The sequence below is a fragment of the Rhinoderma darwinii genome, chromosome 7, assembly GCF_050947455.1.
Source record: "Rhinoderma darwinii isolate aRhiDar2 chromosome 7, aRhiDar2.hap1, whole genome shotgun sequence".
NCBI lineage: Eukaryota > Metazoa > Chordata > Amphibia > Anura > Rhinodermatidae > Rhinoderma > Rhinoderma darwinii.
The window spans coordinates 38,404,915-38,431,945 of record NC_134693.1 but is presented as its reverse complement, the minus strand read 5'-3'; the positions used below and the strand labels follow the sequence as shown (position 1 = coordinate 38,431,945).

At 41.6% G+C, this 27,031-nt stretch overlaps 1 protein-coding gene across 1 annotated transcript; it reads right to left on the bottom strand.

The window, feature by feature from the left end:
- Window positions 1-1,657: 1,657 nt before the first annotated feature.
- Window positions 1,658-25,125, bottom strand: GCLM (glutamate-cysteine ligase modifier subunit). The gene is made up of 7 exons (XM_075832187.1): window positions 24,769-25,125; window positions 14,399-14,464; window positions 8,675-8,759; window positions 8,329-8,385; window positions 4,902-5,104; window positions 3,137-3,251; window positions 1,658-2,516 (listed from the first exon to the last, which is right to left on the bottom strand). The coding sequence occupies exons 1-7, from the start codon at window positions 24,892-24,894 to the stop codon at window positions 2,344-2,346; spliced, it is 825 nt and encodes a 274-aa protein (XP_075688302.1). The 5' UTR covers window positions 24,895-25,125; the 3' UTR covers window positions 1,658-2,343.
- Between the last annotated feature and the right edge of the window lie 1,906 nt (window positions 25,126-27,031).

The following is a 27,031-nucleotide window of genomic DNA, read 5'->3' as shown; positions in this document are numbered from 1 at the left end:
AAAACGCCCCGATGTACGCACATAATACACGCCCACTTGGACTTTTACTTTTAAACACACCCACTTGGACTTTTGCAAGCCTCATTTGCATAACTACAAAAATGGTCATAACTTGGCCAAAAATGCTCGTTTTTTAAAAATAAAAACGTTACTGAAATCTACATTGCAGCGCCTATCTGCTGCAATAGCAGATAGGGGTTGCAAAATCTGGTGACAGAGCCTCTTTAAACTAGGAATGGCTAGCAGTCATAGTCAGATCCAAGTACCTGGCCTAAATAATAGGCATAAAAGACACTTGTGAGCATCTGTGCCCGTGTACTAAGAAGTACAAGTACATCTGCCCACAGTGATCACATTCCTGGAAGACCATGCAGACATACCTTGATGTATATTATGATCTGCACACTTGACGGTATAACCTGAACACAATCCACAATGACAGGCTGTCCGTCTTGAGATCACCTCAGTTCAGATTGAGGGTTCTGCAGAAGCTCTTGTTTTTTGTGAAGGGAGCGTATTGCAAGGCCCTGCTTATACCCAGCATTGTGGCGTGGCTTCGAGATACTTATAAAACTGCTTCTATGGAAAACTGCAAAGGAGGTACCACAAGTAAAAAATGCCAGTGATTTTTAAATGCCGTGGTTTTTCCTCATAAAAAAAGTCAATTGGGGAACAAAATAAATAAAAATCCCATTCACTTAAAAAGTTCACACGTCATGGATTTTAACACAGACCTCACTTTTTGCTTTGCAAAGGGTAAAACCCACAATGAAAATCTGCGACCTGTGAACTTACACATAGGCCACTGCTCTTGCCTTGCAATAAATCAATTTTGAGCCAGAACAAAAATCACTGAAACTGAACTAGTAAAGGAAGTATTTTCATATCTAAGTGGTAAGGAGATAAGAACAATAAAATCCAGCTTCAAAGTGCAGTGTGGATATGATTATATGAAAGCCTTGCTCAGGTCTTCCTTTATAATCTATTAATGCAAACTCAAACACGGTCTATCCTGAACCACATAAGGGCTGCCTTGTACAGCCTGAAGGCCTTGTTCACACAGTGTAGATTTGCTGCAGATTTTGCATGTACTTTTTAAAGCAAAACCAGGAATGGAATCCAAGCAGAAGACATATATAAAGAAAGGCCTTGAAGGTCTGCTCTCCTGGATTTAATTCTGGTTTTGCCTTAAAAAGAAAAAAAAATGCATGCAAATCTGCAGAATAACAAGTCCAAAAGGAGAAGGTCTTTTTTTTTTTAGAAGATCAGAAAACAAGAGATGAAAGGGAAAAATCTTCTGACTTGATGACTGAATGGCCGTCATAAGATCAGGCCGGGGACATTCCTAGGAACAGTCCTTAAAGACATTCTTTGTATAATTTCATGCCAAATTGTAAACGAGACTATTGGTAGCTTTAGTTCAAGATGCAATACAGCAGCCGGTAATGTAGAAACAGAATGATCTATCATATCATTTGTGGGATAATAATGCCCTTTAAAAATGCAAAAAACTACATAACCATCACCTGAAAATATTAAAGAGGCTCTGTCCCCACATTATAAGTGCCCTATCGCCTACATAATGTGATTGGCGCTGTAATGTAGATAACAGTGGTTTTTATTTTGAAAAACAATCATTTTTGAGCAAGTTATAAACAATTTTAGATTTATGCTAATTAGTTTCTTAATAGACAAGTGTATGAGGCTGACCAATCAGTGACTAATCAGCGTCATACACTTCTCATTGTTCCCGCCCATTGTTGCAGTGTGATTGTGCAGTGAAAGAAGCGGGGCTGGAACAATGAGAAGTGGATGACGCTGATTGGTCAGCCTCATACACTTCTCTTCACAATGCCCAGTTGGTCAAAAGTAAAAACACGCCCAGTTATCTATTAAGAAACGAATTACCATAAATCTAAAATTGCTCATAACTTGCTCAAAAATGATCGTTTTTCAAAATAAAAACCACTGCTGTTATCTACATTACAGCGCCAATCACATTATGTAGGAGACAGAGCATTTATAATCTGGTGACAGAGCCTCTTTAAACACTATTTTATAAACACAGAACAATGCAGAGACTGTTTTTGCCATTTAAACAGAGCCAACTAGTGATCTAACTACTTCTAACACAATGGCCTGTCAAACAATTGTCAGATTAAGGTGGAAAGGTTTGCTTTTCACGCTTTTCTCCTTAATCCATAGTTTCCAATTTGTAAACAACATTCTGGCTGCAGGTATTGCCTGGGAGCCGGAATAATTTTGGTCTTCTTTCTTTAAACGCCCAAGGACTGTTCGTGTGTGTCTGAGAACGTCAGTGGTTTGTTATGGATCCCCAGCTTGTTAATGGGGAGCTTTCCTCTTCGCTTGTATTATGTAGCCTTTAGATTTTATAATCCCACGTGTTTTTACAATGACAGAATATCGCAAGATCCATTCTGGCGACCAACCATCCACTTGAGCTCCCTGGATGCCTTCTCTAAGAGCTTCTTGAAAACTTTCTTCAGATAAGATCTCTGTGTAAAACAAAAAAAGACAGAATGTAGGTAGAAAAATCCAGTGAGGTCAGGAAATAAATGGAGATCCCCTGCAGCAGACCAAATCCAAAATAAATGTCTGTGATGTCGGCCATATCCGTCATTCTATCTACACGTTCCTTACTTATACTGCCCTATTATTATACCAGTCTCGTGTGGTGCCACTCACGTATGTATTCCACTGTTTGTACAGATTAATAAATCTCTCCCAAAGATAAAATTAGATATAATAGATAAAGGAAAGATCTAATGGGAGGGAGTCAGTGTAAACCACAGTAGAGTGTTTCATAGGACATACGGTAGTACACCCGATATAACTGGACTTCCTTCTCCAACGTTTGCAAAAATGGGCACCACAACAAATCTGACCCGGGGATAACATCTGGTTTCTGAAGCGAGACTTCAACAGAAGACCGCTTCAACGCAAAGAGGTTGCCTTGATAAAACCGATTTGTGAACAGTTTGGGGGAATATAAATTTAAAGATAAAATAAGTTTTAATGACTGGCGCTAACGAATGCTGCCTATCATGTATGGCTAAACGGTTTGTCAATCAGTTTATTTCTTTCCCCCCCCAAAAAAAGCATTCCAGACGCTTACCTTTGGAATCGCTGTGTGTTAATAACTGAATGTCAAACTGCTTTGCAAAGGCTGTGAGATCTGGAGGCATGATGCAGCACGATGCGAGATTCACTTGGTTACTACTTGGCTTTACCTGCAGAAAACCACATTTTATTATACATGTTGTGATTTTTTTTTGTGGTCGATATAAAAAGTAAAAATGTATAACATGGCTTCAACTTTTCTTCAACAAAAATGGAGATGATACGAAGATCTTATTTAGGAGTTTGCGCTGTTTGACTTGTAAAAATGTACTACGGTTTAATAGAAATGAAAGGTTAAGATTTATAACACTGTATAATAAAAATGTACACAACTTTCTAATATACTTTGCATTTTTCAGTCCATGATCACTGCTTGCGGTCACTGAATATAAATATTACATACATTAAGAGGTGAAAAGCCATCCTGACCATATATAAACTTGCACAGGTCGCCATCATGAAAGAAGAGATTTTGAAAAATGGTAATGAATAAAAGCAGGCAATATATTAGAATGTTGCATAACATTTCCTTAGGCCTCATGCACACGACCGTAAAAACTCCCGTTATTACGGGTCGTAATTACGACCCGTAATAACGGGCTCATAGACTTCTATTGGCGACGGGTGCCTTCCCGTTTTCTCACGGGAAGGTGCCCGTGCCGTTGAAAAAGATAGAACATGTCCTATTTCAGGCCGTAATAACGGCACGGACAGTCCATAGAAGTCTATGGAGCTCTCGTAATGACGGGTGGCTACATGTGTGCACCCGTCATTACGGCAGCGTTGCTAAGCGACGTCAGTAAATAGTCACTGTCCAGGGTGCTGAAAGAGTTAACTGATCGACAGTAACTCTTTCAGCACCCTGGACAGTGACTACCGATCAGTATAAACCTGTAAAAAATAAAAATAAAAAGACTTTCATACTTACCGACAACTTCCTGCTTCCTCCAGTCCGGTCTCCCGCCCGTTGCCTTGGTGACGCGTCCCTCTCGACATCCGGCCCGACGTCCTGGATGACGTTTCAGGCCATGTGACCGCTGCAGCAAATCACAGGTCAATCACAGGCTGCAGCGGTCACATGGACTGCCGCGTCATCCAGGGATGTCGGGCTGGATGTGAAGAGAGGGACGCGTCACCAAGACAACGGCCGGGTAAGTATGAATTTCTTTAACTTTTATTACAGAAAAGGCTGTCCCTTCTCTCTATCCTGCACTGATAGAGAGAAGGGGCTGCCGATTAGTGCAGTGCTATTTTGCCGCCAAAAACGTGCTCGTAAATACGGGTGGAATACGTGTGACACCGGACCCATATTTACGGGCACGGGTTCGTAAATACTGGTGCAAAACGGGTGGAATACGTGTGACACCGGACCCGTATTTACGGGTGGGAAAAAATACGGTCGTGTGCATGAGGCCTTATACAATGGATAAGTTTTATTGACATAGAACCAGAAAGCCTTTTGGTTAAATGTAACTATATTCTCCACACAACAGGGTTGTTGATGCCATTAACATTTAATATCTACAAAGTGAAAAACAAAACAAAAACATTACACTTGTATAGTAAATTATATACTACCCACACACAAAGCACAACATGTTTTGGTAGACAATATCAGGAACTGGAACGTCAAGGATTGCTTAACAAAAAGGGCGAACATTGCGTGTTATTATATTGCGGTACTTTGCTCACAATGTACTCAGAAAAACACACATCTAATATCTAAAATCTTGTGACTGGCACTGGATGCCAAGCCTCACCTGTGCCCAGAGGTAAAGCTGTTCCAAGAGTGGCTTATCTAAATCCGATGTTCCTATAGCAACCACCTTATTAACCTGTACAAGGCTTTCCAGCTCTCTCCAGTAAGGCTGCAAATGCTCCAAGGTAAGAATGACTCCATCTTCCAAGAGAGGCGGCGCGATGATCACAGAATCTAACTGAGCAACAGCGAGGGTGGTACATGCTGGAGAAACAAAATTACATGGTGAGGGGATGACCACTAGAGGAACACTGTACAGAGGGGGAGGGGGGATTTATTAAGACTGGCGTTTCATACCCCAGTCTTAATCTAAAGAGCGCTGGATTTAGATGTGCCTAATTTATTAAGAGGCACACACACCTCTTAATAAATTAGGCGCGTCTCTGGCGGTCCGTGCTCCAAAAAAAGTAAAATTTGCGCTATAATTGACGCTAATTTATGCTGTAAATTTGCCTGGCCACAGGTCGTCCTCTTTTGGGGCATTCTGAGACAAGATAGATCCACTATCCAGCAGTGCAGCGGACAGTCGACAGATTAATCCAATACCAGAACAAAGCAGTGATTCAACTAAAGGAGACTATACAATTTAGGCTGGGTTCACACCTGCGTTCGGCTTTCCGTTCTCCTCCTTTAGAGGCAAAACAATGGAAAAACTGGAAGTGCAGGTTCCGTTGCACAACAGACACCACCGGTGGCCGACAGAACCTATCCACTTTATTGGGTTTCGTCAAGTTTCCCGCGGTTTTACCAAAAATAGCATAGAATGCTGCGCTATTGTTATTAGTATTCGGGCCCACCAATGGAACGCAGCTGTAAACGAGGCTTTGGATAAACTTTTTTCCAAACCGGCCAACCATATAACGTGTATGGAGTACGGCAACATAACGTGCTACAAATTTCCACGTTTTCAAACAGAAAAAAAATAAACTAAAAATTATCCGTGAAAACGTATAATCTCTGTTAGGCCATATATTTCTTTGCTGTTTTTATTGACAAAGCACATGCTGGCTTTCAATTAAAATGCAAACATGTCAAAGTCAGATAAGGACAAACACAGTTCACACCCATTGAGCAATTGAAAAAAACTTAATCTAGGAAAGTTTAAAGGAAACGTATCACCTATATGGTTTCTCTAATTAAAACCTGACAGTGAAACATAAATGGGACAGATTTACTATTCAAATGGAGCCAGAATTCTGGCATACATGCTGTGCACCACATTTATTAACCGTTTCGGACCCTTTATTCGACACGCTTGACAAGGGGCGTAGTCTAGCACAAAGGGGTGTGGCTTAAAACATGACACCGTGCGCCAAAATTTGATGTGAGGAGCCGGTGATGACTTCTGAGTATTTCTCTCTACAGAACAGGAGGGGTCAGACTATTGTGATGCTCAGTAGCCGGAGTGCAAACTGCAAGATTTTAGTCTGGTTTTTTTTAAATTATTTTTTAGTATACTGACAGAAAAGGAAAATAAAAAAATATATATATCCAAAATAAAAAAAATAAAAAAAAAAAGAAGGTCATTTTCTGAGGACACATTTCCTTTAAACATAGTGAAGTAAAAGTAAGGCTTGGTGTGTGCCGAATTTTGATTTTAAATCAGGTTTAGGAAGAACTTTAGAAGGCTAAGCACTGTGAAAAGAACCCGAGGAGCGCTTGGACCGACACGCTTAATCAATTAAAAGACAGCCTGTGGATGGGTCAGATAAAAGTCTGCAAGGACGAGCTTAGCGAGACTCCTACTTTTGACTATGGAATAAAAGTATTACAGTGTATATATGTTCCTAGTGTACTATGCTTGGCATCCTGTTACAAGACCATAGGGGTTCTCTGGACACAATGGCATGCAGGCCTCTATGGGTTATGGAATGTGATCTTGTATACAGTATGAACAACACATGTTTGCTAATCTTGTGTTCACTGACTCTTTAGTACTGGAGCCAGTCGTGTTCTGCCAAATAGCTGTTTATTTTCAATGTGGTTTACGTCACCCTATCTGTGAACACTACGGGCTTTACAGAAAACCAGTTCAAATGAGGTCAGGCCTCTTTTTTTTTTTTTTTTTTTTTTTTTTTAAAACAATGCCAAGATAATATAATCCTGGATAAGAGCTGCTCAGCCCGTATTTCATCGTTTGCCACTGAAATCTGAAAATAACTAGTCAACCATGTGACAGTTAAGCAGGGTGTTTTTGTGTCAGACACAGCGCTGTTCTTAAAAACGTGCCTGACAGAAGGACCTCTATAAGGAAACTCAACACCCGCATTAAAGAAATTAATTTTTAGTATGCAGTAAGACTTAAAAGGTGTAGGATATACCATAAAACTGGGTTGGGTATGATTAATGAGGCGGTAGCAGATCCATAGAGATCCGTATCTCCCACATCTTAAGAGAAAAAAAAAATATTCAGATTTTCTGCCGCTGGTAGTCCCCATTGAACTCAAAGGAGATGCAAACCCCGCAACAGAAGGCCAAGTGTTGCTACTTTTGCGGTGTAATCATAGCGAATAAAATCCCCCCAAAAAACACATACTTACCCAGAACGCCCTCCTCCTTCCTGCAGTCCAGCCTCCTGGGATAACGTTTCATCCCATGTGACTGATCAGCCTGTGATTTGCTGCATCAGTCACATGGGATGAAACGTTGTCATAGAAGGCCGGACTACGTGCAGAGAAGACGGAGGGGGTAAGTAGAAGCGCTTTCTTCCGTAGCAGAAATTCCATTCGAAAAACTGCAACACAATATTTCGGGCGGAATGTACTGCCTAAATGTTGAAAAAGCACCCCATACTCTGAATTATAAACAAAGTAATTCCACTTATTGCATATCTATTTGATCTGCCACAAGGTAAGCATATATACTGTACATAAATATGACAAATCAGTCATTTAATCCCACTACATTTTCTGTTTAGTTAAGAGGGATACACTCGCAGCAGGATTTATCCGCAATGGTACCCTTCGTTATATACCAACAAACTTAAAGGGTAACTAAACTTTTATAAAAATGTTGACATGTCATAGTGACAGGTCAGAACTTTTGATCGGTGGGTGTCCAAGCACCAAGACCCCCACCGATTGCAAAGACAAAGCGGCAGAAGCACTCGGGTGAGCGCTGCGCTGATTCGTTTTTGATACGCTTTTCTCGGAAAGACGAGCAAGCGGTGTACAGACTCAGGCTATTATACACAGCTCCGTGGAAAGCAGATTAGAAACGAAGTGGCAGAGTGCTCACCCGAGCACTTCTGCCACTTCGCTTTAGCGATTGGAGGGGGTCCCAGTGCTCGGACCCCCACCAATAAAAACTTCTGACAGGTCAGATGTTTTTAAAAAAAAGTTTAGTTACTTTAAAAGTAATTTCAAGAAAACTTCAGAACATCTCACCAATTAAACACTTTTTCTACCAGTTAGACGTGTATGACTTACCCATGTCAACAGCATGTCTGATGGATGAAAGGCCATTGCTCAAAATAAATAGCTTTACTTTAAGAGAAGAAAAAACAAAGCATTAGTTAAATGCCATTACATAAAAGGAGCTAAAATACAAAGCAGTTACTGTGTTTGGATCAGTATTCCACTCCACACAACACCACAAGTAGAATTAGATTTATTACTAGATTATAGAAACGTGTGATAAAAAGTATTCATGATCAATATTTTATACGGGAAGAAATAAAGTGGAGTTTTAGCTTTGCTTTCATATATAAAAAAAATAAATAAATAAAAAAAAAATAAAAAAAAAAAAGAAGAAGGACTATATATATGTATTTACCAGACACTTTCATTTCATCTCTTTCTTCAGGGTTTATGGTTTCCAGTGCCTGGGTTATGGCACAATCCAGTGTATTTGGAGATTCCTAAATTACACAAGAATAATACATTATTTCTAACAAAAAGTCACATGGATATACTCTCATATTTGCACCGGACAAGTAATATCCTTATGTACAACATTTTATAAATGTGCGAAAAATGAGCATCTGTCTTAAATACGCCACTGAATTCTGGGAGATTGAGTTCTGTTCTACTGCACAGAACCTGGTGTAAAGAAGACCGTTCAAGAATATTTTATATATATATATATATATATATTTTTATTTTTTTTCCCAAGTGAACAAGAGATAGGTACTTTATTTCCCTGTGCGACGTTTCAGCTCTTTCTTCTTGAGAAATAAAGGGAAATAAAACTACCTATCTTTTTTTCACTTGAATCATTGGAATGCTGCCTAATTTTTAACTATATATTTGGGACATTGGTCGGTTCCCTGGGGCTTGCACCCACTACTGCTGGACTTTAGAGAAGAGGAGGCTAGATGAGGCTAGATAGATAATCTGTTCTTTATGCACGGCCTAACGACTGGACCAATCTGCACCAAATTTGGCATATAAGTAAATCACTCGCTTCTGAAGGTTTAGACCGGGTTCTCTCTAGGACCTACCGTTCCCGACATATACACAAAAGCAAATAGGATACCACTGGCTTCCACATCAAGGATTTTCCTCCATATCAGAAAATAGATGTTTGCAGGTCCTTTATTCTTAGCCTCACTCATATACACAGTTTTAGACCAGGTTTCCATAACCAAGCCATTTTTCTTTACTCGACGTGTTACTTGACGTAAACAAACTGTACCTATACTGGATTTGAGCATGCTCATGAATTAAAACACTTTCATACCAGTCATGCCTCCAAAAAGGAACCCTGCACTTAGACTTTACTGGATATGTTGGCTTCATATCAGTAGAAAATGAACTTTACACACACACACACACACACACACACACACATACGTACGTAACTACTATAATATTTTATAAAAGTTAATGTCTGTCCCCTATAAGCATCCAAGCACCTGAAACATTGGACCCCAAATTTGGCACATAGGTACATCGGGTGTTCAGGAAGGGTTTCGTAAATGTCCTGACCTTGCTGTTCTCGGTTATCAGCCATTATCACATGATCATGATCCAATACTATAAAAGCGAATACAAACATTCGCTTTTATAGTAAAGTTGTTTTTATCTGGAAGCAGGTCATGAACTTTGTAAGATAATCCTAGATGGGAAGGTACAGGGGAGCAGTTACCCATAGCAACCAGACTAATAATGGCCAGGAGGAAAGCTGCATTACTAGCTACAGAGACTCCTCTTGCCCAACTGCAAGCTTATCAAATGCACCATACTGCTGCTCGAGCTGCTGAAACTCCTCAGCAAACTCAGCCCCGGCTTCCTCAGCAACAGATCAGACAGGTAGCTCTCTGAAGCGCAGAAACGCGAGCCCGAACCGTGGCCAGAAAGCAAGCTGATAGAGCACATCATGATGTTTAGCGTGCGAATGAGTGGGCTTTCATGCATGATGCGGTTTTCAATTATGATCCAACCATAGTCTATGGGCAACTGGTAATAAAACTGCCAATGTTGTTAATCAACAGGCTGTGTCATAGTCTTATCACTCCATTTCCTACCAGTTTAGCGGTTAGGTATTTAGGAAGATCAAATTGAAATGAACAGTGTGTAATTGCAGGGGTATATAGTACTACTAGCTATTTCCCCGTAAACCAAGAGCATGGATTGTTCTCCTGGGCACCCTTGGAACAAATCCAACGAACACACACACACACACAGACAGAAACGTTACTCCTGGGTAGTGCCGGGTACTTTTTCTAGTATCATATAATTTGCACTGAAACAGCAGGGATCAACTAGGGAGCGGAGAGGCATGCCGAATTGTGAATGCAGCCCTGGACAAAAATGGGGTATAAGACCTGCTGTAACTCAGAAGGAGATAAGTCAAGAAAAGTAAAGTATGTGCATAATTGCGCTTTCTTTCCATCTCTACATATTGTATATATAGATAGTATCCAACTACTAATACACTGGGAAAACCATGCAGTATTGAATTGACTGTACAAATTTCTATTAGATAACAAAGTCTGACCGCCTAGGTTAAAATAACTGTCTGGACTCAGACAATGCCCTTCTACATACTAGATATTAAAGCCAGCAGTGCCAGTCTCTGACAACTTCATATCCGTGATAAGAAAACCTTCTTCACATTCCGCTTTAATCCACATATTTTTAGTAGCCGAGAGAGCAAAAAAAAAAAAAAAAAAGTCTTAAAAAGTGGTGTCAAATTTGGGCCACCACTTTTTGTTAGAAGGGATGAGCCAATCACAGGATATCCCACCACTGGGACCCCAGCGATCAGCAGTGTGGATAAAAACATTACCAGGCTATATTCATATTTAGTAAAGCTAAAAAGCAACCTCAAAACAGAAGAGCACGGGAGTCCCCACTAACATGTAGAACAACCAAAAAACATAGGGGACATAGCACCCAAATATGAATATGTAAATATGTAGCTGACACGTATCAAAAAGTATAAATCTTTATTAATACATAACAATAATACAGAATATTAAAAAGATATATATAGAATAAAATAGGTCACATTTGAAGAGCAGCATCAGAGAGGTATAGATGTAATCATACCCAAGGGTAAACAGAAAAACCCATCTAAGACAGACTGTACCATATCCTAAACCACCCTGTAATGCAAAACATATGTTGCTATAAAAGACAAGGGCCCAATGCCCAATTGTAAAGCTATAGGTACGCAAAAATAAATGGTGAATACATGTAAAATACAGACCTAGATATAATAGTATCAATATAGGTTAGAGTATAACACAAAAAGATGATAGAGAACCATACCTATAGACATGGTGGAGGGAAATGGACACGTCAAATAGATGTGGCACAGAAAACCGCCTAGGCGCGCGCTTCGCCTGAGACTGGCTTCGTCATGAGGCGGACTATACTAAAGTGTCAGGGGTTTAAATAAGAATGCTGGAAACACAAAATGTTTCTCACCTGTGAGTGATCTACAAATCAGCACGTAATACCCATGATGACGAGCACCGCATTGCCGGGAATGCTGTGTATCTGCATGGTCGCAGAGCGTCCCGTCAAATGACGTCAGACGCTCATCACCAAGGTGATGCGAACAAACATTGAGGCACTACGGAATACAGTGCTCTCAGCGCATGCGCGATTAAGCGTCCGTGCATAAAGCACACAGGCGAGAAAGAGTAAGTGGAGCACTGAACAGCAATACAAAATCCCACAGTATAAAAACAGTATTCAGCTAGATTGTATATATAGAGAGGAATTCATTAAATCAATACAAGAGTATATATGGCCATAACAAACAAAAAATGAATATAGGATATACAAAATAAAAATAAATATATACAAAAATTCATAAACACTCTAAATTCACATAAAGATAAATAACAAAATATATATAGACTTAATGGGTTGTTCTGTTTACCGTTGGGTATGATTACATCTATACCTCTCTGATGCTGCTCTTCGAATGTGACCTATTTTTATATATATATATATATCTTTTGATATCATGTATTGTTGTTTATTGTATATTTAACCAGGCTAAAGACCCGTCTTCTTGGCAGATGGAGCAGTTTATGTATCTGCAATTCCCATGGCTGAACCAAGATTCAAGAAAGTAATCCCAAAAGTGAAGTTGTACTTCTAACTACCCGCCATCAGCGTGACTTCAGCCAATATCTCCAAGTAGTTCAGAGGGGTAAGATCACTCCTATAATACCTTATGCAGTCACATTCCTTATTTCAGCGATCTGATGGGGCTATTTTTTATGGCACTCCTGATATCAGCGCTCAAGTGGTCCCGTCTATGTAAAAGAGTTCCTCGGTATTTTCTTATACAAGGGAGGCACAATAAATATGTTCAGATTGTATGAATGATGTGGAGAGGCACAACATGATATGAAGACAATCCCAGTTGGTGCAAGCTTCAGAGGAACGACCCTTTTCGTCACAATCATGGACAAAAATAGGCAAAGCAGCAGAACTCCAAAAAACAAGAGATATATTTACCAAACATCTGAGGGCTTTTTTTAAAAATAAAATAAAAAAAATAAGTCTTCAGAGAGGGTGAAACATTGTGGCCTTTGGTGAATAAATCTTTCGTTTTTTGGAGTGCTGCTTCTTTGCCTATTTTTGAGATACATATATAGTGATATTTTACTTATATAAATATATTTTTTTCACAGGAAAGATCATTCCCATAGCACTTTCACCAGACCTGAAGAATTGGTCACCATCACTATGACTGAGCATTTTTATTTGGATTGAAGCAAAGGTGTGTGTCTGTAAACCTGTACTACAGAGATGAAATGATACAACAAGCTGCTGCTTCCAGTACTACAAACAGGTATAAAATACAGATAAAGGGAGAGAAGGATTACACACACACACACACACACACACGCACACACGCACACACGCACACACGCACACACGCACACACGCACACACGCACACGCACGCCAATATGTAATTGACTTGTAGAGATATTAATCTTCAATGTAATGATTAACTGGTCAAACAGCAAGGTTTCAACTACAGTGAATGTGACCAGGTCATCAAGCTCAGGCACGTACGTACACTTAAAACGGAGGTCTAGGACTAAAGAATATAACACATTTTAACCAATCATAACCTCACTAGTTAGTAAATTAAGAAAAATACGGTGATTAGAGAAACGCTAGTCAAAAGCTTTCCTACTCTGGCCAGTGACATGGTGTGGGGAAAGAATAAAAAACAAAAACAAACTGGTTATGGAGGTAACAGTCAAGAGCTGCTACATTGTAGAAACCATACTGTAACAGCAAACAGAGCACAGTGCTTTTCAGCTGGATTCACACAGCATTTTTGTGGCGATTTTGATATGCGTGTTTTAGTGCAGCCAAATGTTGCATTAAAGTCTGTAGTAAAATATCAAAAGCACTACATACAAGTACGTTTTGGTTTGTAGCATTTGAGGCAATTTTAGGTCAGTGGTGATTTATTCACCAAACGCAGTATTCTCTGGATATGGCGTTTTTCCCATAGGCTTCTCTATGGGACTTCAAATACGCAATAAAAAAATAAAAAAAGAATGTACAAAATGACACAAATGAAAAAAGTTACTAAAAACTCTGCTGTTTTACAAAATTGCCAGAAAAAAAAATAAATATCTGTATGAAAAAGTACTCACAAAATATAGATTAATTTAAAAAAAACAAAAAAAAAAAAACAAAAAACATACAAACACTATAACTGTTATCAGAAAAGCTCTTTATGTATGAACCATAAGGTCTAGTACAGATGTTAACTATTTGAGAACCTAAAAGGATCAGGGCACTCTGGGAATATATAATGTACACCTTTCAGGTAAACTTATACTGCGCGGTCATCCTTTTCACTCACTACATGTCAAAATTAGTGCATTTTGTAATATTTTAATAGGTAAAACATGAAAAAAAAAAAAAAGTGTTGACTTCTTCTCTCTGGTCCCTTTGGGCTCAGGTCACACATCACTTCAGTTTATACAGATACTGCAGAGTTAAAATGAGAAATTCTATACATTTTTCTTATTTATTCTGAGGTATTAAACACCAGAAATAATTACCTGCACAAGTTCAGGACTAACTTTCAAGCTCCATTCATTTAGAGTTGTCCTTATACAATCACCCAACTGAAAAAGAAAAAAAAAAATATATTGATTACAATATTGAAACATGTCATTAACAGTCATTGGTTGTGGCGTTGTATACGACTTTCAAAAAGAAACTGAGTACAACACTCACGTAGTGATCGGTGAGGGTCTGGCTTCTAAGACCTCTGGTGACTGCAGGGCAAGTATTAAATAAAGGGTTGTAATAAATACAGAGACTGCCTGGGTACACCGGAGCAGGAACTGCCGATACAGTACTTAGCAGCGCTCCACTAATCCTCATGGAATAGGTTCCCAAATGGGGGACCACCCTCTATCCATATACCCTGACAGATCATATGGAAAAGATTGGTGTGAGTGATGCAGTCCTACCAGGTCTAACCACTAGGTCACATTCAAGTCGTGCAGCTTTTTATTGCATCATCATGTATTCACAGAGACTACAAACGCCATCTTCACATCTTTTTACCTCTCTGTACACAATTGGGCTATATTTTATGATCTTGTGTATTTTCCCGCTCAGTTAATGCTTTGCAGTACGAATGCAGCAATGTATGGTTGTATAATCGCACTATTCCTATTCTATGTATAATGCGTGTCTACACTTTCTGTATTCCTCCATTACATAAGGCCTCACGCACACATCCAGGTCCCTTTAAACAGTCGCAAAAACGGACCTGCAAAACACGGACCACACATGGATGGCTTCCAGGTGCGGTCCGTTCTTTTAAACAAACCATTTAATAGAATGGGCAAGACAGATGCGCAAAATCTGTCAGGAATAGCCCCATATAAATTAATGGGTCAGTGTGCTATCTAATAAAAACAAACCGTATAGAACGCTAAAGAAAATAACTGGTGTGGACAAGCCCTCAAGGATAAACTGGTTTTCCAAAACCCATAAAACTGGTAAAAAAAATAATTAAAGTAAAAATCTATGCATTATTAAATATCAATAACCAAATGATGCTGGGCCTTTATAAAGAAAGAGATAATAAATAAAAAAAATAAAAAACATACGCTACCAAGAAGTGCAGTGGTCCTGCTGAGGTAGGATTACATAGTAAAGTCCCAATATTTCTACACTCAGTTCATGTGCTTCTCTGTAGAGATCAGGACAGAAACTCCCATTATTGGGTATTTACCATAATCAGTGATCTACATGGAATTTTCCTACAGCTTACCACACAAGCATGGTATACTCGTTTGGAGACTTTTACGTAACTTTTTCCAAGCTTGGGATGTCAAGTGACAGTATGCCACTGACCTGGAACCACGAGTGTCAAAGTACTTTAATGTGGACGCCAGATGGGTGTGTGGATTAACCATTAACCTGTGAATAAAGGGACGACCCTTCTAGTGTTAAATAGGGCAGCACAAAGGTTCAGTGGTTAGCATTGTTACCTGTCAAAATTAGGGTCATGGATATGAATCTGACCAGGGAAATATCTGCAAGGAGTTTAACTCTCCCTGTCCTTACAAAAGTCTCCTCCGGGAAGCTCTGGCTTCCTTCTACACTCCAAATACTTAGAGGCTCTGTCCCCACATTATAAGTGCGCTATCTTCTACATAATGTGATCAGCGCTGTAATCTAGATTACAGCAGTGTTGTTTTTTTTTTTTAGAAAACTGATCAATTTTGATGGAGTTATGACCTATTTTAGATTTATGCCCAACTGGGCGTTTTTTAGCTTTTGACCAAGTGGGTGTTGTAAAGAGAATAGTGTATGATGCTGACCAATCAGCGTCATACACTTCTCTCCATTCATGTACTCAGCACATAGTGATCTTGCTAGATCATGATGTGCTGTCACTTACTCCCGCATTAACGTTACTGAAGTGTCTTGAGAGTGAATAGACATCACTACCAGCCAGGAAGCGATGTCTATTCACAATCCCAACACTTCGGTAATGTTTGTATGGGACTTAATGACAGCAAGCGTGATCTCGTGAGGACACTGCTCCAGCTGTCTCAGGTTTGAAGGCTGCCTTCTCCAGACTGCATGTTTCAGCCCCTTCCACAGATAATTAATAGGATTTATATCAGGGCTCTTAGAAGGCCACTTCAGAATAGTCCAATGCTTTGCTCTCAGCCATTCTTGGGTGTTTTTAGCTGTGTTTTGGGTCATAATCCTGTTGGAGGGCCCATGACCTGCGACTGAGACCAAGCTTTCTGACACTGGGCAGCACATTTCCCCCCAGAATGCCTTGAGATTTCATTTTACAATGCACAGATTCAAGACACTCTGTGCCAGAAGCAGCAAAGCAGCCCCCAAGCATAACCGAGCCTCTTCCATGTTTCACAGTAGGTAAAATGTTCTCTTTGTATACTTCATTTTTGCATCTGTGAACAGAGAGCTGATGCGACTTGCTGGAAAAAAAAAAAAGCTCCGGTTTTGTCTCATCTGTCCAGCGGACATTCTCCCAGAAGCTTTGTCGCTTGTCAATATGCATTTTGGCAAATTCCAGTCTCACTTTACGATTTGCTTTCAACAGTGGTTTCCTCCTCGGTCGTCTTCCATTAAGTCTACTTTGGCAAAGACAGCGACGGATGGTGCGATCTAACACTGATGTACCTTGACCTTGGAGTTCACCCCAATCTCTTTGGCAACCATTCGAATTATCCGTCTCTACAATTTGTCAATTTTTCAATTGCAGCCACGTCCAGGAGGTTGGCTACAGTCCCATAGACCTTAAACTTCTGAATAATATGTGCAACTGTAGTAACCGGAACATCAAGCCGTTTGGAGATGGTCTTATAGCCTTTACGATGTTTGTCTATCATTTTCTTTCTAATCTCCTGAGACAACTCTCTCCTTAGCTTTCTTTGGTCCATGTTCAGTGTGGTACACACCATGATACCAAACAGCACAGCGATTACTTTTCACCCCTCAAATAGGCAAACTGACTGGCACCACAGGTATCTTCAAATTTGTAATCAATTACAGGACACCCCTAAGGGTATGTTCACACACAAACATGTCTGAAAATACTGCGCTATTTTCAAAGGAAAACAGCTCCTGATTTTCAGACTTTTTTCAAAACGGCTGCGTAAAAAAAAAAAAACAGCCCATTGGAACAGAACGCAGTTTTGCCCATTGAAATCAATGGGCAGATGTTTGGAGGCGTTCTGCGTCAACATACCCTTAGTCTAACATGTCCCTATGGTCAAATTATTGTCTATCTTTTCTAGGGGTACCATCATTTTTGTCAAGGCCAGTTTCATTAGTCTGTTTTCCAAAAATTTCTGTTGAACCACAATTCAAAAGCAATATCTGATTTACATTAGTTGATTTTCAGTAAACTAAAATGTATTTACTACTTTCGTCTATTTCAGTTACCATTGTGAGTTTTTCTTTTAACGGAAGGGCACCAACAATTTTGTCCACGACTGTAAACATGGATTCTGTCACATTCTTTTGTACTGATCAAACACAGAGAATAAGGATCTCGAACAGATTATTTTTGGCAAGGGTCTATTATAACCACTATTTTTAACAGCCAGATAAATGAGCAGTACTACTTTTGGCAAGAGCAGGGACAGATATAGATTAAATATAACTGGTTGTTTTTTTTGTTTTGTTTTTTTACATACTCAAAAAGGGGTTGGGGCGGTCTTTCATACTGATGACCTACCCACAAGATAGGTTATAGTGTTCCATACACTGCGGCCGCTATAATGTGACTGGAACCATCTGCTTCCGGCATCGACCACCGCATAACTTCGTGCCGGAGGTAGCCGTTCGGGTGTCGGACCCCCACCGATCATATACCTGTGGATAGGTCATCAGTATGAAAAATCGCCCCATGCCTAGACAGCCCCTTTAAAAAGGTGGCCATGTACTTTAAGCTGCTCTTAACCAACAGCTATTCCTCCCGACTGCCTCATACACACTTGGCTTGGCTAAGTGTGCAAGTGTTTTCAATAGGGGGAGGGGAACAAAGGATCAGGCATATTGAAATCCAACAGGCCTGGAAGACCCCCCCCCATGCTCATTAAATCGGCCAGTCCTGCTGAAACACAGGCTCATTACGATATTTGCATTCCAAAATCAGCCCATTATTTCCACCTATGTTGTATAGTAAAGGTTGTACTGTTGTGTAAGAGACTACAAATTCATCATGACTGCACATTTTCCTTCCTCTTTTGATTGGTAAACACGGAACTTGTCTGTTGCCAAAAGCTCATACTAAGAGTGACTCATCCCGTCTATACCGGAGGCCAAGCCCAATCATACTACAATCTCCATTCATAAGTGTTCACATGCTCAGTACGAGGCGGCATACAATACTTTGAAAAATATGGCGTTCAGGACTTAGTATATTTATGAAGCCCGTGTTCCTTTTTCCAAAACGTTTGACTGTCAGAGAAAGTGGACGTGGCTTTAGAGCTACACAAAGCCTATGCCACCTTTAAAAAAAAGACGCTAGCTCTGATCTGGCAATGCTTGCACCCCACCCTTCATTCAGCAAAAGAATGTATTTCAAATAGTTAGTAAAAAAAATATATCTTATTAGAAGTATGTTAAAAAAAATATCTGTAAAGAGAAGATGACACATTAATTCCCTCTTTGTTCTTTGAATCCCTCTGTGTAAGTTTTCCCTTTTGTTTTCTGGTCCGAGGGCTACATTTTTAGATTGTGCCACTTCCTTTCTTTAGAACAACTCTCCAACTATTGTCTGTCAATGGAGATGTTCTATCATTAAATGTTTTAATTGTATACGTAAAAAATAAACAATGTTTACCATTTACATGCTGTAAAAACACAGTGATGAGCTATGACAGTTACTTACATAGAATGGCGCCACCTGGTTTTCAAAGTGTATAGCAGTGTACGTCCACTTAATGAGCTGAGTACTGGTGGACACACATGCTCACTCTGCCCATAGACAGGTCTCTACATAGTAATCCTCTGCTTACTGCAGTGCAGCCAATAGAAATCGTTATCTGCCCTGCTTGTCAGGGAAGGAGCAGAGCCTCTGAAGTAGCAGGGAAGTATAGCTTAGGAAACGCCATCTCGGATTGTTAGGGCTATACTGTTCTGCATCCTGACAGTAGATATGAACCCTGCACTAGATGTCACACAGTATATAGTTTCACTAATCTGTATGCCATGTTACCTATCTGCAGAAAAAGTAAATAGGGACTATATTGTCAGGTATCAGAGGGGAAAGGAAAGTGATACTGTTTTTTTATATGTAAATAACACTGCAAATTACTTTTAAAAAAATCTATTCAGGCGTTTCTGGACTTTTAGTGTGAAAATGTTTCATGGAATAATCCATTTAACTTTTGCACTCATGCTATAGGGAAATGAAAAGACATTCAATGTGTGTATGCAGTCATATGGCTGATAAGTTATTTTTAGTATTGTACTTCAAATAAGGAATCAGAAGAGTAAAATAATGTGATTGTTTTTAATTTCCACACTATGTAGTGGAAAAGGGTAAATATAGTAACAGTTGCGGGGTTGTAAAAAGTCCATCAAGTTTAACCTGACTTGGCTACGACACTTTCAGCGGTTTTCTGAGAATAGGCAAATATCTAATTTTACAGAGCCTAAGGATGAATTCACATCTGCGCCATTTTGGCATGAAGGCGACGCTGCGTTCAATAAAACTACAGTGGAGAGATGGACTTTTTGATATTTATATATTGAAGGGCAAAATAGTAAATATATATATATGAAACAGTACATATCACATGATTGGATGCCCTGAAGTAATAGCCATTAAAATTTCAGGAAAAGCTCTCTGACCCGATGAAATTGCTGAAGTAGTGAAATCAGGTGTATTGGGATTGACCTTTAATAGGGATTGTACCATCATGATGTCAGAGGGGGATGACGAGACTTTAGACCCCCCCCCCCACCCCTCAATGAGTCATAGCAGAGAGCTGCTAGCAGCAGTCCATGGCCATTTATTTAAAGAGGCTCTGTCACCAGATTTTGCAACCCCTATCTGCTATTGCAACAGATCGGCGCTGCAATGGAGATTACAGTAACGTTTTTATTTTTAAAAAAACGAGCATTTTTGGCCAAGTTATGACCATTTTTGTATTTATGCAAATGAGGCTTGCAAAAGTACAACTGGGCGTGTTGAAAAGTAAAAGTACAACTGGGCGTGTATTATGTGCGTACATCGGGGCGTTTTTACTACTTTTACTAGCTGGGCGTTCTGACGAGAAGTATCATCCACTTCTCTTCAGAACGCCCAGCTTCTGGCAGTGCAGACACACAGCGTGTTCTCGAGAGATCACGCTGTGACGTCACTCACTTCCTGTCCCAGGTCCTGCATCGTGTCGGCCACATCGGCACCAGAGGCTACAGTTGATTCTGCAGCAGCATCGGCGTTTGCAGGTAAGTAGCTACATCGACTTACCTGCAAACGCCGATGCTGCTGCAGAATCAACTGTAGCCTCTGGTGCCGATGTGTCCGACACGATGCAGGACCTGGGGCAGGAAGTGAGTGACGTCACAGCGTGATCTCTCGAGAACACGCTGTGTCTGCACTGCCAGAAGCTGGGCGTTCTGAAGAGAAGTGGATGATACTTCTCGTCAGAACGCCCAGCTAATAAAAACGCCCCGATGTACGCACATAATACACGCCCAGTTGGACTTTTACTTTAAACCACTTGGACTTTTGCAAGCCTCATTTGCATAAATACAAAAATGGTCATAACTTGGCCAAAAATGCTCGTTTTTTTAAAAATAAAAACGTTACTGTAATCTACATTGCAGCGCCGATCTGCTGCAATAGCAGTTAGGGGTTGCAAAATCTGGTGACAGAGCCTCTTTAAGCAGCAAGTCATCCTGACAGGGAAACATCGAAAAAGTGAAAGTAATTACATGACCTTGTACAGTACACTGTGCAGTAGTAGAAGACATCCGTATTAATATTTAAAAGTGTAAAGACTAACTTCTCACGACAGGCAATTGATGGGTGGGGGGGGTTAGTGTCCTCCTCCTAATCACTAAAGAGGCTGAGGTACTCAGAGACGTGCCCCGTCAGCTGGCGATCTGCTTCTCTCTAACAAAGATGGCACATAGAATGCATTACAGTGGCCCATCATCAGCTCCCCTGAGTGAAAGCCCTGCACACCCTACTGATCAGTGGGGGTTCTGGAGCAGGGCCTTGGTTTTGCAAGTTCTAGATCGGAGCACACAACATTACTGACAGTTTTAGATCAGGTCTCACATGAATCAATGACCCAGGGGCTAAAAAAAAGAAAACAAACAAAAAACACATACGTAGAGTCTTTTTGGGATGCCTATAGATTTTATGACTTCACTTCTACCACATAAAAGTCAGAAAAGCAGCACCTAGCCAGACTCTGGTCTCATCCAATGCGAGTTTTGGTCTTTGCCCTACAATTTAGAAATGTAGCTATGCAACCATGTAATACACAGATGAGAGCTCTTCTTGGCAAGCGTTTTCTGCTCTGGCTCATAAATGGGGGGTCCCAAGCAGATGACCCCCCCTCTATATGCTGTGATTGTGAGAAAACCCCTTTAAGTCTCACGTTCTTGCTTCAGGCAGGCTATACAGAAAATAAGTGAAGTGACATTGTGAAGACATGTGAGCGGCTAGGGCCATTGTGTACATTTCAAAAGTGGCAAAGCCAGTAAGGCTACATTCACACGACAGTGAAAAATGGCCACGTGATGGCCATTTTTTTTCTTTCATACAGCCGTTTTCAGAACAGTGGAATTCTATGGGTGTTTTTACACAGCCGGTTTTTCAACGGGTTGAGAATACTGGCCGTCAAAAAAATAGAACATGTTTATTTATGGCCGTTTTCATTGCACGACGCCTCACATAGAAGTCAATGGATCCATTTTTAAACAGCCGTTCAAAAATCAATACTTGCGACGGCCGTTAAAAACTGAGTCTTTCCCCTCACAAGAGGACTCCCCGGGAAAAGCCCTGCACGTCACTGTCCATATATGGACAGTAGAGTCAGGGCTTTCAACTATGGAGTCCACAACCAGAGAATTGCAAGCTCTCTGGCCAAGGACTCCTGTCTTGGGAAAGCCCTTGACATCACTGTCCATATATGAAGAGTGACGTCAGCTGGATCTCCAGGAGTGGAATCCCCGGCCAGAGCGTTGCCGACACTCTGGCCGGGGATTCCACTTCTAGAGAGAGCTCCAAGGGCGCTATCTACAGGGGGTGTGGTACTACCTACAGGGGACACTGTGGCAGAATTTACATGGGCACTGTGTGTGGCACCATCTACAGGGGCACTGTGGTGAGGGGGATGGGACAAAAAAAATCCCTGACATGAAACCCATCAGATTTTTATTTTTGTATTTTATTTTTTTTAACAGCCGAGAAAAACGGATGGCAAATGTCCATAAAAAAACAGATGGACTTAAAATGGATGAAAATTTGGAGACACACTGATGTAAAACGGCCATGAAAAACTGACAGTTTATCAGCCATTTTTTCCACTGTCATGTAAATGAAGTTGAAGGCTACATTCACACAATAGTATATATGTAACGGCTGTTTTTCTAACGGCCGTCAGATGGCCGTTTTCTGAACGATGAGGTTCTATGGGTGTATTCACATGGCTGTTTTTTTAACGGCCTGTGAATATTGGCCGTCAAAAAATAGGACATGTTCTATTTTTGTCCGTTTTAATGGTCAGACGGCTCCTATAGAAGTCAATGGATCAGTTTTTAAACAGCCGTTTTTTAGGAAACAATCCTTTTAACGGCCGGTAAAAACCGATCCTGGCCGAGGACTCCCCGCACACAGCGCTACTTTGAGGATAACATAAGGACAGTGTTGTTAGGCTTTCAACAATGGAATCCCCGGCCAGAGCACTGCAAGATCTCTGGCCAGGGACTCCATTCTTGTAGATAGCACCCCTCCATGTAGATAGCTTCCCTCTGCCTGAAGATAGCAACCCCCCATTCCCCATAGATAACACCACGTAGCTCCCTGTAAGAGCTAAATCCCTGACGGCCAGACCCTGCCAGAGCGGACCAGGGATTCATCTCCTGGAGAAGCCCCCGGCGTCAATCTCCATGTATGGACAGTGACGTCAAGGGGTTACTCCTGGAGCGGAATCCCTGGTCCGCTCTGGCAGGGGATTCCGCTCTCCTGACGTCACTGAGGACACTATGGCGCTATCTACCGGGGACACTGTGGCACTATGTGGGCACTGGTACTTTATATGTGGGCACTGTGTGCACTGGCCCTATGTGTGCATTATCTACAGTGGGCACTGTGGCACTAAGCTACATGGACACGGTGGTGTTTTCAGGGGGTTGGGACAAAAAAAACCTGACAAATGAAATCCATCCTTTTTTCTAATGGCCATGAAAAACGGATGACAAAACGACCATTAAAAATGGACAGACGGACTGGAAACAGATAAAATTTTGGACACACACTGATGAAAAATGGCCATGAAAAACAGTTGATCAGTTTTCAATGGCCATTTTTTTTTCACGGTCGTGTGAATGTAGCCTAATTCCAATCTACCACACACCAAATGAACAAGCCCTGGGACACATTACAGGAAGTGGACATAAGCGGCGTGCTAGGAAAAAAGGAAAGGAAATGTATATCCTTACCAAATATTACTGCTCTGAGAATGGGGGTGGGTAAGAATATATCCAGAGGCGTGCACGTGTTTAACGACAGATGGCGTCATCCACATTATACAGTACGGGCTTATCTCATGTTTGACCCTTTAAACTACATAACTATGATAAACAAGAGCACGTGTGAGGCCTTAGTTCTCTCCTCACCCTGTATATCTAGTAACTCTTCACTAGACATACAACCTATTACAGTGTACACCGTTCTGGGTATACAGATACATGTGCATCTGTATTCATATGCAAGTCAATGACATCAGTACTTTGGTAAAACGGCCTATTCCTAGGTCACCCACTGACAGCTTTGACCTTTTTTGCTTGTGAAGTGGCACGTCAGGTGTCCCAGAAACGACGCTGTGGCAATCAAAATAAAGACGGCACAGGGAGAAGACAGGGTCTCTAGCATTCAGCACCCACCTCAAAGCCCTGATTAGTAGGAGTGACTGGATTACATGAATTTATCATTTACACGTATCCAAAAAGTATCCAGTTGAGAAACATGTCCATTTCACTCATATATTATATTTACATTAATACAATTGCCGATGTAACAAATGCATTTCCCCTGTTAAAAACTACAAGTCCCAGCATGCCCGAAAAGATGCAGGTTGCCAGGGATTGCTGGGATTTGTAGTTTTACAACTATAGAAGAGCGGCGCAGGACTGTATAACGCACAGGTGAGTGCAGCCAGTTGCACTGTGTATAACCCACCTCCTCGCTGGGGGTGACAGCACATTTCTTCTTCAGCCGCCCCCAGTTCATCAGGTTGCCGGTGTGCAGGTGGAGGATGCCCGCCCTGTCCAGCAGGGTCCTGGCTGCGCCGCTGTCGGTGCCCATGTCCAGAGTGTGTGCGATGAGTGTGTAACGATACCGGTGTGAGCGTCTCCTTATCCGCCGTGAAGAGTGCGGAGCCCCGCCTGTGCTCTCTGCTATTATAAGGTTGCAGCACCACGATGACTCGGCACCCGTCCAGCTCTATACGAGAAGTGCTGTGTAACCGTGACTCATCCCCGGCCCACGCTCGTTCACTGCCAGCCCCGGGCACCGCCGCGACATGTGCGCCTTACTGCTGCATTATTATTGTATGAGGATGTCAGCGTGGAGCAGCGCCACCTGCCGCCCGGGAGTGTGCACAGCAGGAGTTCTGATACTGATCTGGTTGGATGGTTATATAATTATTAATGAATTATAAACGCCACTACAAGTAAGGGTATGTGCACACACACTAATTACGTCCGTAATTGACGGACGTATTTCGGCCGCAAGTCCCGGACCGAACTCAGTGCAGGGAGCCGGGCTCCTAGCATCATACTTATGTACGACGCTAGGAGTCCCTGCCTCGCTGCAGGACAACTATCCCGTACTGTAATCATGTTTTCAGTACGGGACAGTTGTCCTGCAGCGAGGCAGGGACTCCTAGCGTCGTACATAAGTATGATGCTAGGAGCCCGGCTCCCTGCACTGAGTTCGGTCCGGGACTTGCGGCCGAAATACGTCCGTCAATTACGGACGTAATTAGTGTGTGTGCACATACCCTAAGGGTATGTTCACACGGCCTATTTACGGACGTAAGTCGGGCGTTTTTGCCCCGAATTACGTCTGAAAATAGCGCCTCAATAGCGCTGACAAACATCTGCCCATTGAAAGCAATGGGCAGACGTTTGTCTGTTCACACGAGGCGTATATTACGCGCCGCTGTCAGATGACGGCGCGTAATAAAGACGCCCGCGTAGAAGAAGTGACCTGTCACTTCTTTGGCCGTAATTGGAGCCGCTATTCATTGACTCCAATGAATAGCAGCGCTAATTACGGCCGTAATTGACGCGGCGTTCAAGCGCCTGCACATGCCGGTACGGCTGAAATTACGGGGATGTTTTCAGGCTGAAACATCCCCGTAATTTCAGCCGTTACGGACCCCCGCCGTGTGAACATACCCTAAGGGTATGTGCACACACACTAATTACGTCCGTAATTGACGGACGTATTTCGGCCGCAAGTCCCGGACCGAACACAGTGCAGGGAGCCGGGCTCCTAGCATCATAGTTATGTACGATGCTAGGAATCCCTGCCTCGCTGCAGGACAACTGTCCCGTACTGTAATCATGTTTTCAGTACGGGACAGTAGTTCCACGGAGAGGCAGGGACTCCTAGCATCGTACATAACTATGATGCTAGGAGCCCGGCTCCCTGCACTGTGTTCGGTCCGGTACTTGCGGACGAAATACGTCCGTCAATTACGGACGTAATTAGTGTGTGTGCACATACCCTAAGGGTATGTTCACACGAGGGCGTCAGTTACGGCTGAAATTACGGGGATGTTTCAGCCTGAAAACATCCCCGTAATTTCAGCCGTACCGGCATGTGCAGGCGCTTGAACGCCGCGACCATTACGGCCGTAATTAGCGCTGCTATTCATTGGAGTCAATGAATAACGGCTCCAATTACGGCCAAAGAAGTGACAGGTCACTTCTTTGACGCGGGCGTCTATTTACGCGCCGTCATTTGACAGCGGCGCGTAAATATACGCCTCGTGTGAACAGACAAACGTCTGCCCATTGCTTTCAATGGGCAGATGTTTGTCAGCGCTATTGAGGCGCTATTTTCGGGCGTAATTCGGGGCAAAACGCCCGATTAACGTCCGTAAATAGGCCGTGTGAACATGCCCTTATAATACCACAAAAACACAGGCGCTAATTTAATGTGGATACACGTGACAGCATTGCTTCAGACTTTAACCCCTTCCCGTCGATTTTTACTCCCTACCTTCCAAAAGCCATAACTTTTTAATTTTTCTGTCGCTATAGCCGTACGAAGGCTTGTTTTTAGCGGGACGAGTTACAGGTTTTCACGGCACTATTTATTGTACAATATATTGTACTGGAAAACTGTGGGTCAATACGATTCCGGCGATACCAAATCGAATGCATTAATATAATGTTATATTGTAATAGTTTGGACTTTTACGGACGCGTCG